The sequence below is a fragment of the Rhinopithecus bieti genome, unplaced genomic scaffold, assembly GCF_001698545.2.
Source record: "Rhinopithecus bieti isolate Rb0 unplaced genomic scaffold, ASM169854v2 scaffold_2339, whole genome shotgun sequence".
Taxonomy (NCBI): Eukaryota; Metazoa; Chordata; class Mammalia; order Primates; family Cercopithecidae; genus Rhinopithecus; species Rhinopithecus bieti.
The window spans coordinates 1,238,330-1,254,631 of NW_016803819.1; the positions used below are offsets into that span (position 1 = coordinate 1,238,330).

The following is a 16,302-nucleotide window of genomic DNA, read 5'->3' on the forward strand; positions in this document are numbered from 1 at the left end:
GTGCTGGGATTACAGGCTTGAGCCACCGCGCCTGGCCAAGATTAGATAAAAAGTTAAAATTTATCAAAAAAATTTTTTTTGTCATCCAAACGTTTAAAAATACAGTTGACCTGGCCAGTCATGGTGTTTCACTCCTGTAATCCCAGCACTTGGGGAGGCCCAGGGAGGCAGATCACTTGGGCCCAGGAGTTTGAGACCAACCTGGGGGACATGGTGAAACCCTGTGTCTACAGAAAATACAAAAATTAGCCAGGTGTGGTGGCACACGCCTGTGGTTCCAACTGCTTGGGAGGCTGAGGTGGGAGGATTGCTTCAGCCTGGGAGGTCAAAGCTGCAGTGAGCTGTGAGTGTGGCCACTTCTCTCCAGCCTGGGCGACGGAGTGAACCCTGTCTCAAACAAATAATGAAAATACAATACAGCTGATCTTTGAACAACAGAGTTTGAACTGTGCAGGTCCACTTATATGAGGATTTTTTTCAACCAAACACAGATTGAAAATAGTATTCCCGGTATGCAAAACCCAATTATTCACAGGGCAGACTTTTCTTATGCGTGGGTTCTGCAGGACCTGAATATGCAGGATTCTGGCGTACTCAGAGGTCCTAGAACCAATCCCCTATGTATACCAAGGCAGGACTGGCATTCTATGGCTTTTTAAAAAAAATCAACTTAAATATTAACAGGCTTTTTAGTAATGGAACAGGCTCATGTCCCTGTAAGAAGCAAGACTCTGGGGGAAGGATACAGTACAGTGTTCTATCATACCTTTTAGGCCACAAAACCACCCCTTTCAAATCAATCATATGAAAAACGATGATCGATTACATGTCTCCTCTGTGTAAGGTATCTTACTAGGCCCACATCACAACTCAAACCACACACATCTAAAGCACGGATTTATACATGGCAACATGGGACTCTGGACTTGGAATTTCAAACCGGAGCCACACACATGCACTGTGAATCAAAGCCGCACCTAAGTGTTGGATTTCATAAAGGATCCCTCTCTGTTCTAAATTTTGCCAAAATGTCTTCTGTTGGGCCTATACCACACAGCTGTAAAATATGCTTAAGAATTAAGTAGATTCAAAAGAATGTTAGTGTCAATAAATATTCACATGGTATAAATTCCCATATGGATCTTTCACATGGAGAATCATGCAGATTTGAACCAAGAAGAAAGCCCCTGAGCCAGAAACACTGGATTCAGAGCGGGCGGAAGGGAAGAACGGTTTGATTTTACTAGTATGCCTTATACTAGATTGGCTGAGCTGTGTCCACTCGTTGCAGTGTTACAATTAAAATAGGAAGCAAATGAGTAAACGTTGTTTCCAAGAGGGAAAATGAATCTGAGAATCAGAAAACCAGCTGTAGCCAAGAGATAAAGCTCATTGTCGTTATCACTTAAAACGTATAATTAAGTCTGAAAGCCATTCATTTTATGACTAAAACCATCTGCTATGATCTGTTTCAACTTCATAAAATACCAAAATAGTTGTCATCCATTTTCCCTTGGCTGAAATCTCCTATTTTCTATTTTCTTCACAGATCTCCTTTATTTCATCAACTCCCTGCACCTGGTCAGCAGGTTCACCTGACTCCTCTACTGTCCCTGCTCCCCTGAACCCAGCCCTGCTCCTGCATATTCAGGGTGTCTGAGTTAGAATCCTGGCCCCACAGTTCTTGGGGGAAGTTAGCCACTCTCACAGAGGATGGTGTAAGTGTGACACCAGACAACAAGCGTCTAACGCCAGCCTTCCCTTCTCCCTCCTTCCTGCTCTATTTCAAATGATAAAGGTCAAGTGGTTCTTTTTTGTGCCCTACCTTTCCCATCTGGTCTCCCACCTCATCCTTTTAACATTTTTGTTAGACATAGGGCCGTTCTATGTTGCCCAGGCTGGACCTGAACTCCTGGGCTCAAGGGGTCCTCTCACCTCAGCCTCCCGAGTAGCTGGAATTACAGGTGCAAACTTTCCCTTCATTCATAACCTCACAATGTGCTGTATGGGGGAGTTGGGGGCGGTTAGAGAACTCCCTTCCCTTCCCTAAGCTCCACCCATTCTTGGTTCTCAGCATCTTCTGGACTATCCCAAAGTAAAAGGTCTCTAACTAATTCAGACGTGAAGTCCCTCCCCTTGGCTTTTTTTTTGTTTTTTTGAGACAGGGTCTCACTTTTTTGCCCAGGCTGAAGTGCAGTGGTACAACCTCAGCTCACTGCAACCTCTGCCCCCAGGTTCAAGCAATCCTCCCACCTCAGCCTCCCTGAGTAACTGAGTCGACAGGTGCATGCCACCACACCCGGCTAATTTTTGTATTTTTTGGTAGAGACGGGTTTCACCATGTTGGCCAGTCTGGTCTCAACCTCCTGACCTCAAGTGATCCACCCGCCTCAGTCTCCCAAAGTATTGGGATTACAGGAGTGAGCTACTGCACCTCAACCTCCTCGGTTCTTTATCTACCACCATTTTCCACAAAAGAAAACCTAGCTGGGCATGGTGGTGCTCCCCTGTCGTTCCAGGGAGGAGTTCAAGACCTATCTGGGGAATACAGCAAGACTCCATCTCTTAAAAAAAAAGCGGGGAGGGGCAGGCCTCTCCTGTCCTGAAATAAACACATGAACAAACCCTCCAATGCTACCCGCCCTTCAAGCTCCCCCTCACTGGCAAACTTTGTAAGTTATCTGCTTTTAGGGCCTCCATGTCTTTTTCTTCCCAGTGACTTCTCAATCCAGCACAGTCTCATACTCATTTTTCTTGTTTATTTTTTTGAGACAGGGTCTCGCTGTCACCCAGGCTGGACTGCAGTGGTGCCATCACAGCTCACTGCAGCCTGGATCTTCTGGGTTTGAGCCATGCTCCCACCTTAGCCTCCTCAGAAGCTGGGACTACAGGCACGTGGCACCGGCTGAAAGTGAAGATCCTCATACTTTTATTTACAGCACTTTCTACACTGTAACAGAGTTTGGGTTTCTGTGTCTCCCCCACTAAACCTGAGCTCTACAATGCAAGGATTGTATCTCAGTCATGCTGAATGCCCCAGATTCCAGCCCGTAAGTGTGAGGCTGAATTAAATGAAGCACAGGGGCTTCACATGCAGCAGTTCTCCCCCAACCAGGCAGCTGGGCGCCTCTCAAAGCCTCTGCTCCTGTTTGTTCCCAACGCTGCTCTCCTGGCGTGGACACTCCTCCTCTCTCCCATCTGCAGAAGGTAACTGGCCTCCTGCCTTATCGCCACCTCAGCCTTGTTCCTCCAACCTATCCTTTACTTTGTCGTCTTCTTTTTTTTTGCTGGATACTCTTCTAAAATCTAAATACAGGCTGAGTGCGGTGGCTCACACCTGTAATCCCAGCACTTTGGGAGGCTGAGGTGGGTGGATCACCTGAGGTCAGGAGTTTGAGACCAGCCTGGCCAACATGGTGAAGCCCTGTCTCTACTAAAATATAAATATAAAAATTAGCGAGCCGGCTACGTGGCTCAAGCTTGTTTGGCCTTTCCTGTAATCCTCAGCACTTGGGGAGGATCCGAGACGGGCGGACACGAGGTCAGGCTCGAGACCATGCCTGGCTAACACCGTGAACCTCATGTTCTAACTAAAAATATGCAAAAATACGCCGGCTGAGGTGGCGGGCGCCTGTAGTCCCAGCTCTACTCGGGGCTGAGACAGGAGAATGTGTGTCAATCCGAAGCTCGACTTGCAAGTGATCTGATATCCGGCCCACCGCACTCCCAGCCCGGGCGACAGAGCAAGACTTCCGCCTCAAAAAAAAAAAAAAAAAAAAAAAAAATTGGGCAGGGGGGGGGGTACTTGTCTTCCCAGCTACTTGGGAGGCTGAGGCAGGAGAATCACTTGAACCCAGGAGGCGAAGGTTGCAGTGAGCTGAGATCGCGCCACTGCACTCCAGCCTGGGCAACAAGAGCAAAACTTCATCTCAATAAATAAATAAATAATAAAATCTAAATACAATCAATTCAATCCCCAGTTTAGCAATCCCTGCTGAAGAAAATCAGCCTCCACACACCATCCTAAGCCCACCATGATCCGGACCGCACCTCCTTCCACTCGGGCCCAGCACCCAACCTGCTGCTGCTAGAACACACCTGCCCATAGGCTCTGGTGCCCACACTCATACAGCACCCTCATTTTTTTCTGAGATGGGTTTCCCTCTCGTTGCCTAGGCTGGAGTACAATGGCGTGATCTCGGCTCACTGCAGCCTCTGTCTCCCAGGTTCAAGTGATTCTCCTGCCTCAGCCTCCTGAGTAGCTGGGATTACAGGGATGCACCACCATGCTGGCTAATTTTGTATTTTTAGCAGAGACAGGGCTTCTACATTTGGTCAGGTTGGTCTCGAACTTCCGACCTCAAGTGATCCGCCTGCCTCATACTCCCAAAGTGCTGGGATTACAGGCGTGAGCCACTGCGCCCAGCCCAGTTCCCTCATTTTTATTTGCAGTGTCTGGCATAAGGGGGGCACAAAGGACATATGATGGAGGAATAATGAGGTGTTCTTGTTTGTTTCCAAGTATCCATGTGGTGTAAAGAGCCCTGGCTTTGTCACCTGGCAGACTTGGGGCTGAATCCAGGCTCGGCTCTGTCACCGACAAGCCCTGGGGCCCATTCTCTAACTTCTCTGAGTCTCTATTTTCTCATAAATAAAACAGAACTAACAACTACCTAACAGAGTTGTCATGAGGACTGAGTTAATCGATATAAATAAAATGTATAAGAACAGTGTACAGAAACCAATCACTGGAAATAAAAGTCATTCAATGTATTGATTTTTAAAGTGCTGAATTGAATCCAAACAGTACCAACTCATGCATGACCAACATTTCACGTATGAAATTGATCTGGGATCAAGGATTGACAGTCGTCAAGCTGGTGGTTGTGAAGCTCGTCGGAGCCTCTATCTGGCCCCACTTCTTTCAGGAGTCCTGGCCTTTTGAGATGTAATCTGTTTATCAAAACTGATTCTGGCCCTAGGAATGACAGCATTATAAAGTAAAGCATTACTTTAGGGATAGGGTTTTTTTCATTTCCGTGAGTGATTCTGCTCTAATGCATGGCACATTAGAGATGAGCAGAGGCGGGAGGGCTCAACACCCTGTACCAGGATTACTCACCATGCAGGCGGCCTGCACGGCCTCAGACACGTTACCAGCATTAGGCTCGCACCAGAAAACATGGCACTCAAAGCGCTGGTTCCCCGTGTCCATGATGAAGGCAAATGTGTGGACATCCTTCCCGACACCCATGAAGGACAGGAATCGCACACGACATTCCACTAAGACTTCCTCTTCATTCTGCAGGAGACATTATGCGGCATCCAATCAGGAGGTGCCAGGATCAAGCTGAGAGTGGCAGCACATAGGAACTGACATTCAGAAAGCATAGCCAGGCCGAATTCAGAAAGGACCTGTGTTTTTCTTGAAAGGCGGAACCTTGCCAAAGGTCTGAAGAGGCCCTCACTGCGTGGCTACCCTGTTCTGGAGGTCATGCTTGCTCTCAACTGCACTGCTGTCATGGGCTGTGATGTGCGTCCCATTCTCCATTATGCCATGTGCCTGTGAGTTCACTGTCAGGAGCAGCAATGCCATCTACACTTGTTACATCCAGCCCAATACAGGACACCCGGTGGCCCAAAACCCATTTGCCCAAGTAAACCCCCAGAGCACCAGAAAAAAGGGATTCACGGTATCTTTCTTCGTCCAGTGATTCTTACCCAAACTAAACAACACATTGAATCACATTTCCATCTAAAACCATATAAAACAAAAGCTACCAAATCAACAAAAGTTGTCAGATTGTTTTTTTCTTTTCTTTCTGGCAAACTGGTGTCCATCTGGGATCCATATGAGGCAGCGTAAAGAAATGTTCAAAATTCTTTCTTAACATGTGGGGATGAACACCACATCCTTTGCAAGAACCATATGCAATTTCTGAATTAATAAACACATCCAAAATGTTGACTTTTGGATCATTAACATCTTGACTTATTAAATATTCATGCTGGTGCCTTGGGAGTGTTTAATGAGCAAAGTACGCTAGTGTGAGAGGTTGGGAAGTTTTCTCAGGAGGAAGGAGGCTGTGGTGGAGATCTGGGTAAGGGTCAGGTAGGCAGAGGGTGGAGCGTGGAGGGTGTGGTGCTTGCGATGATGCTGGAGTGTGGAAGGGCGGGACCTGCTTGAAGAGCGGAGGAGAGCTCAGCGTGCCAGCTGGAGGCAGGCAATGAGCACCCTGCTCCTCTCTCCAGGGTGAACCGGGCTGCTGTGGAGCAGGCTGATGACTGGTGGTCTTTCCATGGCAGGTGCTTCACAGAGGCAGAATAGAAAAGTGGGCTCGAGTCTGGGCCAGACTGCCTGGATTTGAGTCCTGATCCCATTGCTTCCAACTGTGTGACGCTGGGCAAATGACTGAGCCTCTCTATGCTTCAATTTCTTCAACCACAAAACTGGGATAATTTGGGCTGAGGCTAATGTGGCCTCTCTCAAGACAGCCAGTAGCTCCTTCTGCTACCGAGAGAGTCACAGGGCTCTCCTGAATGGAAGCATCTTCTGCTTCCCAGCCCCAGATCACACAGCCCAGGCAACAATGGCGCCCTGAGAATGAGCGACTGCTAGCCTCACACTGTCACCTCTAGCAAACAGCTTGTCTCTGAGGCACATGAGGAAGACAGAATCAGGAGCACCAGAAGAGAAGTTTCTCAGACCACAGGAAAACAGGTATGCACAGATTTAGACCCAGACAAAGGGCCAAATCTTTCAAATGCAGGCCATCTTAATCAACGACGCACAGCTCCAGCCTTGACTGTGTTCCCAAGTTCCACAGAAAACCACTGTATCTTATACTCACTGTAACCCAGACATGCCAATGTCATCACAGATTCCTTCTCACCTTTTCACTGATGACAGTCACAGTGGCATCGGCCACATTCATGTTCACTGACAGCCAATCCTCCTTGTTGGATGAGGTCATGAGATTTTCTATGGCACTATTCAGAATGTCCATTCCTAGGGACACAAAAGGATAATTTAAAGTGTCCTAAAGCCACTTACCACACTCAAATGTGGGCCCAAATCACCAATAACAGCTACACCCAGACTGATCTTTTTTAATAAAAGACAGGACACTTCATTCTCATGTTTGCGCAATAGGAATGAAATACCAGCTTTTGGCCGGGCGTAGTGGCTCGTGCCTGTAATCTCAGCCCTTTGGGAGGCTGAGGCAGGGTCATTTGAGGTCAGGAGTTCCAGACCAGCCTGGCCAACACAGTGAAACACTGTCTCTACTAAAAATACAAAAATTAGCCGGACATGCTTGCTTGAACCCAGGAGGCGGCGGTTGCAGTGAGCTGAGATCGCGCCACTGCACTCCAGCCTGGGCAAATGAGTGAGACTCTGTCAAAAAAAAAAAAAAAAAAAAAGAAAAGGAAAGAAAGAAAGACAGAAAGACCAGCCGTTTCAGTAGGAAAGGAGAGTCAGGAGAAGCTCTGGGCACCTGGTGCTGACACGCTGGCTACATAAGCAGACCACGGCCCGTCAGCCTCTCCCCACCCTCGCTGTTTCTTGGCTCCTTTACAGTGGATCCCCTGCTTCAGAGGGGCCCTTTTGCCGGCTGCTCCCAGTTTTTCTGGGGGATAGGGGTGGGAGTGACAACTTTCTGGAGGTATCATTCACACGCAATTCACTCATGTAATGTGTACAATCCAATGGATTTTAGTACATTCAGAGAGTGCAACCATCAGCATCAATTTTTTTTTGAGACAGGGTGTCACTCTGTCACCCAGGCTGGAGTGCAGTGGTATGATCACGGCTCGCTGCAGCCTCGACCTCCCAGGCTCAGGTGATCTTCCTACCTCAGCCTCCAGAGTAGCTGGGACTACAGGTACGTGCCACCATGCCCAGCTAATTTTTAAATTTTTTTTTTTTTTTGTAGAGATGAGGTTTTGCCATGCTGTCTGGGCTGGTCTTGAACTTCTGGGCTCAAGCAATCCACCTGCCCTGGCTTCCCAAAGTGCCGAGATTACAGGTGTGAGCCACCATGCTGGACCTACCGTAATCAATTTGAGAACATTTCATCACCCTAAAGAGAAACCCCATACCTGGCAGGGGTCATTCTCCATTTCCCCCCGCCCCCCAGCCTCTAGCCCAAGGCAACCCTTACCTACTTTCTGACTCTAGAGATCTGCCTATTGTGGACGTTTCGTCTGAACGGAATCACACAGTATGCAGTCTTTTGGGACTGACTTCTCTCATAGCATGTTTTCAGGCTTCATCCATATATGCTATAGCACACTTCAGTCCTTCACTCCTTTGTCCCGCCAAACAAAACTCCACTGTATGGAAGCACCGCCTGTTATTTATCTAACTGTCAGTGGATTTGTCAGGACATTTGGGTTGTTTCGCTTTTTGACTCTCATCAATAATTCTGCTGTGAACATTTGCATACACGTTTTTGTTCATTTCTCTTGGGTCTATGCCTAGGAACTGAGCTGCTGGTTCTAAGGTAACTATGTTTCACCTTCTGAAGAATGCCAGACTGTTTTCCAAAGCAGCTGCACCATCTTACAGCCCCCCCGGCCGTGTATGTGGCTTGCGATTTCTCCACAGCCTTTTTTAACCCTGGTGAAGGCTCCATCTCCCAGTCTCCTTTTGGCTTGGTATAGCCCAGCAACTACATTCTGCCACCGGCAAGTGAGCTGAATGCTGTGTGTGCCACTACTGTGTCACTCCTTGACAGCGTGAAGCCTCCGCAGCCCTCTCTCCTGGCCCACCAGCTGACGAGACACGAAGCAGGTGCCCCGGCCTCAGAGACGGAGGCCTCGTTTCACAGCAGCAGAGCTCTTCCACGGCCCTGGGTCACACAGCTCTAGACTTCTGGGTAAACAGGAAATCCATGTCTGTATTGCTAAAGTCCTGTATGCTGAGGATGGCAGGTCAAAGCAGCAGGGCCTGTCTCTCTACTGATCTTTTGATCGGAACCGTTTATGTTCTCTGGCAGGTGACAGGGTGACAGCTTGATTCAAGACAAGGCACGAGAGTAAACAGCCGACCTCACCCTCCTTGGAGGGAGGGCAAACGCCTCCTGTGAGCTCCCGCACACTTGCAAAGTGGAAAGACAGTAAACGATTCACATACCGACTGGTTTGTCTACAGGTAGCATGCCCAGGTACTGCACGTGGAACTTCTGCACCAGCTCAGTCTTTGGTGTTGGAAAATCTACTATAGGGAACAAAAGCAACATATCTTTCTCAGTGGTTCCAACACACATGTACACAACAGCCGTAGCTCTGCATCCTCAGAATGCTCAGGACACCCCCTGTGCCACAACGCCCTATGTTTCTGGATAGGAATGTAGCAACTATTCTACAAGAGCAGCATTACTCCAGAGAGTGGGGCTCTGTCAAAGTCTTGTTCAACTTTCAAGACAGGAATGCATTTGAAAGCAGGAGGTGGCATCTCTGTGTTAAAGCTGCTACTGTCTCTTTGATGTATATTAAGTAGCAGCTTTTGGTGTCCTATTTAATGAGGTGTGGCTGATGCCCACAGAAAATGCAATCTCAAAGGGCACAACCAGAGACATAGGAAAATGACTGAGTTCCCTCAGTACTCAACTCCTGTTTTCTTTTTCTTTTTTTTTTTTAGAGACAGATTCTTGTTCTGTTGTCCAGGCTGGAGTGCAATGGTGCGGTCTCGGCTCACTGCAACCTTCACCTGCTGGGTTCTAGCAATTCTCCTGCCTCAGCCTCCCGAGTAGCTGGTACTACAGGTGCACGCCGTCACACCCGGCTAAGTTTTTGCATTTTGGTAGAGACAGGGTTTCACTGTGTTGCAGAGGCTGGTCTCGAACTCCTAAGCTAGGGCAATCCCCCCGCCTCAGCCTCCCAAAGTGCTGGGATTACAGACATGAGCCACTACGCCTGGCCCATGTTTTCTGTTTTTAAGATTAGTCAAGTATAGTAGTGGGAAGGGGAGAAAGAGGAGGACGAGGAGGTTGATCTGTAACTGGCTGAACCATCAACTGTGGTAACTCACTACCTTCAGACCAGCCCAACCCACGTGTTTTTAAACTAGCCGGGGTCCTTACCCCAGGTTGCACATGAGTTATAATAGGAAGATAGTATTCTTAGAACAAAGAACATAAAATACAAAACAAAATGAAAACAAAGGCAAAAACTAAAGACAATATTCTTTAATCTTGTCCTATAACAACAAAACTCATTCTGGCTTTGTGCCTAACCCTAGTGATGCAAAATCAACTCTGTGCCTCTGTGGGGCCCAGCGTGCGGGCTCAAACTGTGCTGAGCTGAGTGTGCTCTTTAAGGAGACTTGAAATACCAGAGAACCATGTGAGAGCCTTCAGTCCTGGACCGGGGGGACAGGGCCATATGAAGACAGGAGGTGCCGCTGACTTACCTTGCAAAGGGACGTCAAGGTTCGCATTGGCCCTTTCCTGTAAGGAGCTGCAGGCCAGGGCTTTGGCATTCTTCCGTTCAGCCATAATCTAAGGGGGAAAAAGCACAGCTTTGGAGTGTGGGTTCAAGCCCCCATGTCTTCAGCTATTCCAGCCAGTAAAGTGTCTAGGTTGATTTCACTTCCAAGTTAGATCAGCTTTAGTCTACTGCCTGAAATTCCACCCTGTATCTCTGGGCTACATGTTTTGTGGAGGAATTCTGCTAATTTTCTCTGGGGATGATAGGTGAAAAACTATTCCTCAGAGTAGCAGTCCCCTCATTGCTTGGAATGGACTTTTTCCATTCACCAGGCTCCCACCTCTACTAGAAACAACTCAAACGAGTCTCCCTGGTCTTGCATGGACCCTGCCGGCCCACAGTGGCCAGTGGCAGCCACAACAATGGCTTCTTCCAGTGATTCCAAATGCCACCCTTTGAAGACAGAGTACATGGGTTCAAACTGCACCTCTGCCACTTACTAGCTGTGTGACCTCGACCTTGGGCAAGTGACCTGACCTCCTGTGTCTCAACTGCACATGGAGGTGATAATAGTATTTGTCTCAGACGGTAGTTCTGAGGATCACGAGTGGGTGTGTAAGCACAGGGAAGGCCAGACAGCATAAGTGCTCAGAAATGTTCCCTGCTGACATGCTTTGGCTGTGTCCTCACCCAAATCTCATCTTGAATTGTAGCTCCCTTAATCCCAATGTGTTATGGGAGGGACGTGGTGGAGATAACTGAATCATAGGGGCAGTTTCCCCCGTACTGTTCTTGTGGTGGTAAGTCCCATGAGAGCTGATGATTTTATCAGGGGTTTCCCCTTTCACTTGGCTCTGATTCTCTCTTGCCTGCTGCCATGTAAGACTTGCCTTTCACCTTCCACCATGATTGCGAGGCCTCACCAGCCACATGGAACTGAGAGTTCATAAAACTTCTTTTTCTTTATAAATTACCCAGTCTTGGGTATGTCTTTATTAGCAGCGTGAAAACAGATAAATGCACCTGCCATTTCTGCTGTTATTCTCAAACTGCTCTAAATTGCTTCTCTTCTGTAAAGGACACCGATGCCTGCGTTACTTAAGAGTAAAGCACTTTATACTCCTGTTCTCTACCAGTTACATACGGTGCTGTGGGTTTAGGGACTGAAAGAAGCCCACCCTTTAGTGACCTCAAAAGTAACTTGGATCTTCATTCCCAGACTAAGTTTTCCATTCCAAGTGGATTGAAAGTCATTTCCACTGCAGACCTCCACTCTGCCTATCTCCAGATCTGCGCCCGGGGCAGCGAGCAAGATGGCTGCTGACAAGAATAAAATCAAGTGTTTCCTGTACACTTATTCTGTGCCAGGCCATGTTCTGGGGGCTTTATGCCACAATATAAGTTCCATAAGGGCAAGGACTTTTTTTATTTTTCTGTTTTGGTCATTGTTCTCTCCCCAGTGCCTTTGATGGTGCCTGGCACATAAATGGCATTCCATTCTATGTGTTGCATGAATGAATGAGAAACGAAATCCAGGGAGCAGGCTGCAATGCTGCAAACGGCAGCAACACCCCAGTCTCATCAATGCAAGAATGTGAACATGGGCTGGGCGCGGTGGCTCACGCCTGTAATCCCAGCACTTTGGGAGGCCGAGACGGGCGGATCACGAGGTCAGGAGATCAAGACCATCCTGGCTAACACGGTGAAACCCCATCTCTAATAAAAAATACAAAAAACTAGCCGGGCGAGGTGGCGGGCACTTGTAGTCCCAGCTACTCGGGAGGCTGAGGCAGGAGAACGGCGTGAACCCGGGAGGCGGAGCTTGCAGTGAGCTGAGGTCCAGCCACTGTGCTCCAGCCTGGTCCAGTGTCTCAAGACCAGTGTCCATCCTGCACGTCCCCATCATGTGAGTCAGAGCAGCAGACTGGGGCGTTCTTTCATTCTGAGGCTGGGGACAGCTCCCTGTCCCTGCCCCTGTCCCTCCCTCAGGCACCATGGCTTGCACCTCCTGCCTGGGTAACAGGCTGGGCCAACCCCTGGCCTGGGTTGGGTCTTGCCAGCTAAGGAGGAATTGTGGGAGTGACGCTCGGTTATGATGTCAGCCTGAATCAGAAAGGTGACATTCAACAGAAGGGATGGCAAAATTCTGCATTTAAATTCAAGAAATTAAGCAAGTCTGGGGCATGGAACAGGCTGGCTGAAGAAAACTTGTGTCAGTGTCTTGGGGGTTCGGCTGCCACCACGTGAAGAGAAATCAGGGGGTAATGTGGTTGCCAAGAACATCGAGCACCACAATAGCGTATCCATGGAGGTCAAAGGACAGAGCAGCTCCTGGTCTACTGTCCGCTCACTTTTGGAATACTGTGTTCATCAAAAAGAGTATGCCCAGAAAACGATGGTTAGGGGCCTAGAATAGCCATGCAACCCAAAGGTGGCTGCAGAGATGGGGTGGGGGATCTGGAGAGGGAGGAAGTCAGGGGCAAGAAGACTCAATGACAGATGCTTGTCCAGCGCCTCTAAAACACACAAGACATGGCAAAACACAGCAAGGTTTTAAGTGTCTGAAGAGCTGGCCAGCAAAGAGAATGGGGGGCCTTTCTCTGCTGCTACAGATGGCAGATCTCCAGTCAGTACCTGGAGGTTCCAAGAGGAAGATTTCGGGTCAACGTAAAGAAGAAATCTGTAACAGCCAGAGCTGCGCAGTAATAGAACCTCCTCCTGAAAAGTAAGAGACTCCATCTGTGGGAGTCTCTGGGAGTGCAGGGCAGAGGGTGGGGGGATGTCTGCAAGGGGGCTGTTATGCTGGTGGGAGGCGGAGGCTGGACTGCTGATGCCAGACTATTTGTTCTCATTCTGAGGCTCCGTGACTCTGGTTAAGGAAGCGGGACCCTCACTAGCATGAGACAGTGACCGCAGTCTTGCCTCCCAGCTGGACAGGGAGCTTCTACGAGACACTGTGTGTCCTCAGGAAGTCCGTGTGTGTTAACGGCAACCCCTAGCTCCCTGCATTTGCAGAAACCCCGGATGGTTTCTTGCCACCTCCTTTCCTGTAGCCTTTTTCTCTACCCACATTTACCTCAGGTCAGATGGCCCTGCCTCTGGAAAATCCACCTTGACCCCTTTTCCTTGTTTTCCAGGGTGTACGTATCTCTGTCATTGTTTTGCCTACCTGAGATATATATGTTTCCAGGCTGCAGGAGGGACTATGGTTCTATTCATTTTGTGCAGATGGAGTGCTACGCAGAGCGATGCCTGGCCTGCAGCAAGAATACTTTAATGACTCTGGCTGAACAATCTGCCTACTTCTCCCTGAGCTTACTGCAGGTCGATGTGCCCCCTCCTCTGCCCTTCCACGTCCCTTCATGCAGTAATAAAAAAAGAGCGAGGTGGCCCGCATTGCCCTGACACGCCTCACCTTGGAGCAGATCTCGTGGAGACTTGTGGCAATGGCTTTTGCTGGTGTGTCACATCGAAATACATGACATTTCAAAATTCTTGTATCTTTATCTCTTGCTACATAAGCAAAATCCCTGTGCAAGCAAAATGTATCAGGACATTAGTAAGAGAAATTGATTACCAACACATACTTTAGTTATGAAGTTAACTGAGCTAGCAGCCAGCGTGTCAATGGTAAACAATGTATGCAATGATTAAAAGAAAAATTAAATTTCAATAACTTCCTAACATAAAGGTTTATGACAATTAGAAATTGATTTCTGAGTAAAATACCTACAATGTGGGCTACGTGCAGTGGCTCACATCTGTAATCCCAACATTTTGAGAGACCAAGGTAAGATGATTGTTTGAGGCCAGAAGTTTGAGACCAGCTCTTGAACCAGGCAACATAGTGAAACCACTGTCAAAAAAAAAAAAAAAAAAAAAGGCCAGGTGCAGTGGCATGTACCTGTAGTCTCAGCTATTCTGGAGGGTGAAGTAGGAGAATTGCTTGAGCCCAGGAGTTTGAGGTTGCAGTGAGCTATGTTGTACTACTGCGCTCTGGACTAGTCAACAGAGCAAGACTTAGCCTCTAAAATTTTTTTTAAAAAGGCTGTGCGTGGTGGCTCATGCCTGTAATCCCAGCACTGGGAGGCTGAGGCAGGTGGATCACCTGAGGTCAGGAGTTCAAGACCAGCCTGACCAACACAGTGAAACCCCGTCTCTAGTAAAAATACAAAATAAACTAGCCAGGTATGGTGGCGGGCACCTGTAGTCCCAGCTACTCGGGAGGCTGAGGGAGGAGAATGGCGTGAACCCGGGAGGCGGAGCTTGCAGTGAGCCGAGATTGGGCCACTGCACTCTAGCCTGGGCGACTGAGCAAGACTCTGTCTCAAAAAAACAAAACAAAACAAACAAAAATTAGCTGGGCATGGTGATGGGCACCTGCAATCCCAGCTACTCGGGAGGCTGAGGCAGGAGAATCGCTTGAACAACCCAGGAGGCAGAGCTGAGACTGTGCCACTGCACTCCAGCCTGGGTGACAAGGGCGAAACTCCCTCTGAAAAAAAAAACCTACAATAACTTCAAAACCCAGTCTGTTGAACTCTTGGAATCTCTAAGAACCCTTAGTGCAAACTGAATTTCACAGAACCCTTCTGTCTAGTGTAACACCGTGTTATGATTAGAGAACACAAAGGCTTGAGGAGCGCATGAATCGCATGATGATATAATCACGGACCGTGGTGCGAACAATAGGCGCTGATGTATACACATGTGCACAGACAATAGGCGCTGATGTATACACATGTGTACAGACAATGGGCCAGCCCACGGCTGACTGAGACAGCTGAAGGGCAATCACAGGGAGTCAGAACACAAAGAGACACCATGGACTGCAGTCCTATCAAAGGCCTTTGATGGTGTTAAACACATCTCAGACTCCAGATCTCACAGCGACGGCAGCAGCGGCGCATTATTTACTGCTTGCTCAGACACCTCCGTCAGCATGCCGCTGACGCTGGGTGTTCGCGTTTGTTCTACTGATAAAAAGGATACTGACTGTGACATCACTTGGATTCAAAACAACCATGCGATATGACTATATTTCTTAATGTTAACATTGGAGGACAGCGGTTCAAAGATGAAAGTGTTTTTACATATATATATATATATACACACGTTATATATATGATATATATGTTTTATATGATATATATACACACACATACATAAACCCAGCTTTACCCATCCAGGAATGGATCACAGTGATTTATATGCATCTGATGCTAAGCCAGGATACTGTCTGGGGATATAACTACAGAGGAATTTTTAGGTTATTTCTCTCTCTTTTTTTTTTTTTTTTTTTGAGACGGAGTCTCGCTGTCGCCCAGGCTGGAGTGCAGTGGCCGGATCTCAGCTCACTGCAAGCTCCGCCTCCCGGGTTTACGCCATTCTCCTGCCTCAGCCTCCTGAGTAGCTGGGACTACAGGCGCCCGCCACCTCGCCCGGCTAGTTTTTTGTATTTTTTAGCAGAGACGGGGTTTCACAGTGTTAGCCAGGATGGTCTTGATCTCCTGACCTGTGATCCGCCCGTCTCGGCCTCCCAAAGTGCTGGGATTACAGGCTTGAGCTACCGCACCTGGTCCCAAGTTATTTCTCTTAAGGTAAGACCTGGCAGCCTTTTCATAGACTATGATGGATACTTTCCCCAAGAGCCTTGGCAGCCTTGGGAAGGGACAGAGATTTACAATGGCAGGCAACTGGCCATCGTGAAGGTCCGGCCGGAAAACCCTGACTCACAACCTCACCTCCCATGCCCCAGGCAGCCCTGCAGTGGGGCTCCCTAAGCCCAGGCTCCAGCTCAGCGGCACCTCACCTGGCTGCCCCATGACGCTTTAACCACGGGCTGTCCACACGTGACCTCAACATTTCTCC

The 16,302-nt window shown here is 48.4% G+C and overlaps 1 protein-coding gene across 18 annotated transcripts in view; it reads right to left on the reverse strand.

Annotated features, from left to right (window-relative positions):
• Positions 1-16,302, reverse strand: part of APBB2 (amyloid beta precursor protein binding family B member 2) — a 430,702-nt gene that overhangs the window by 7,753 nt on the left and 406,647 nt on the right. For 14 of the 18 annotated variants that reach the window (XM_017854485.1, XM_017854539.1, XM_017854521.1 and 11 more), the window contains 5 exons: positions 13,847-13,961; positions 10,415-10,502; positions 9,137-9,220; positions 6,894-7,009; positions 5,123-5,302 (listed from right to left, as the gene is read on the reverse strand). In XM_017854485.1, the coding sequence (XP_017709974.1) occupies positions 5,123-5,302; positions 6,894-7,009; positions 9,137-9,220; positions 10,415-10,502; positions 13,847-13,961 (583 nt within the window). The remainder of the gene's footprint in view (positions 1-5,122; positions 5,303-6,893; positions 7,010-9,136; positions 9,221-10,414; positions 10,503-13,846; positions 13,962-16,302) is intronic. The other 4 variants (XM_017854599.1, XM_017854588.1, XM_017854547.1 and 1 more) reach the window with 1 other exon arrangement.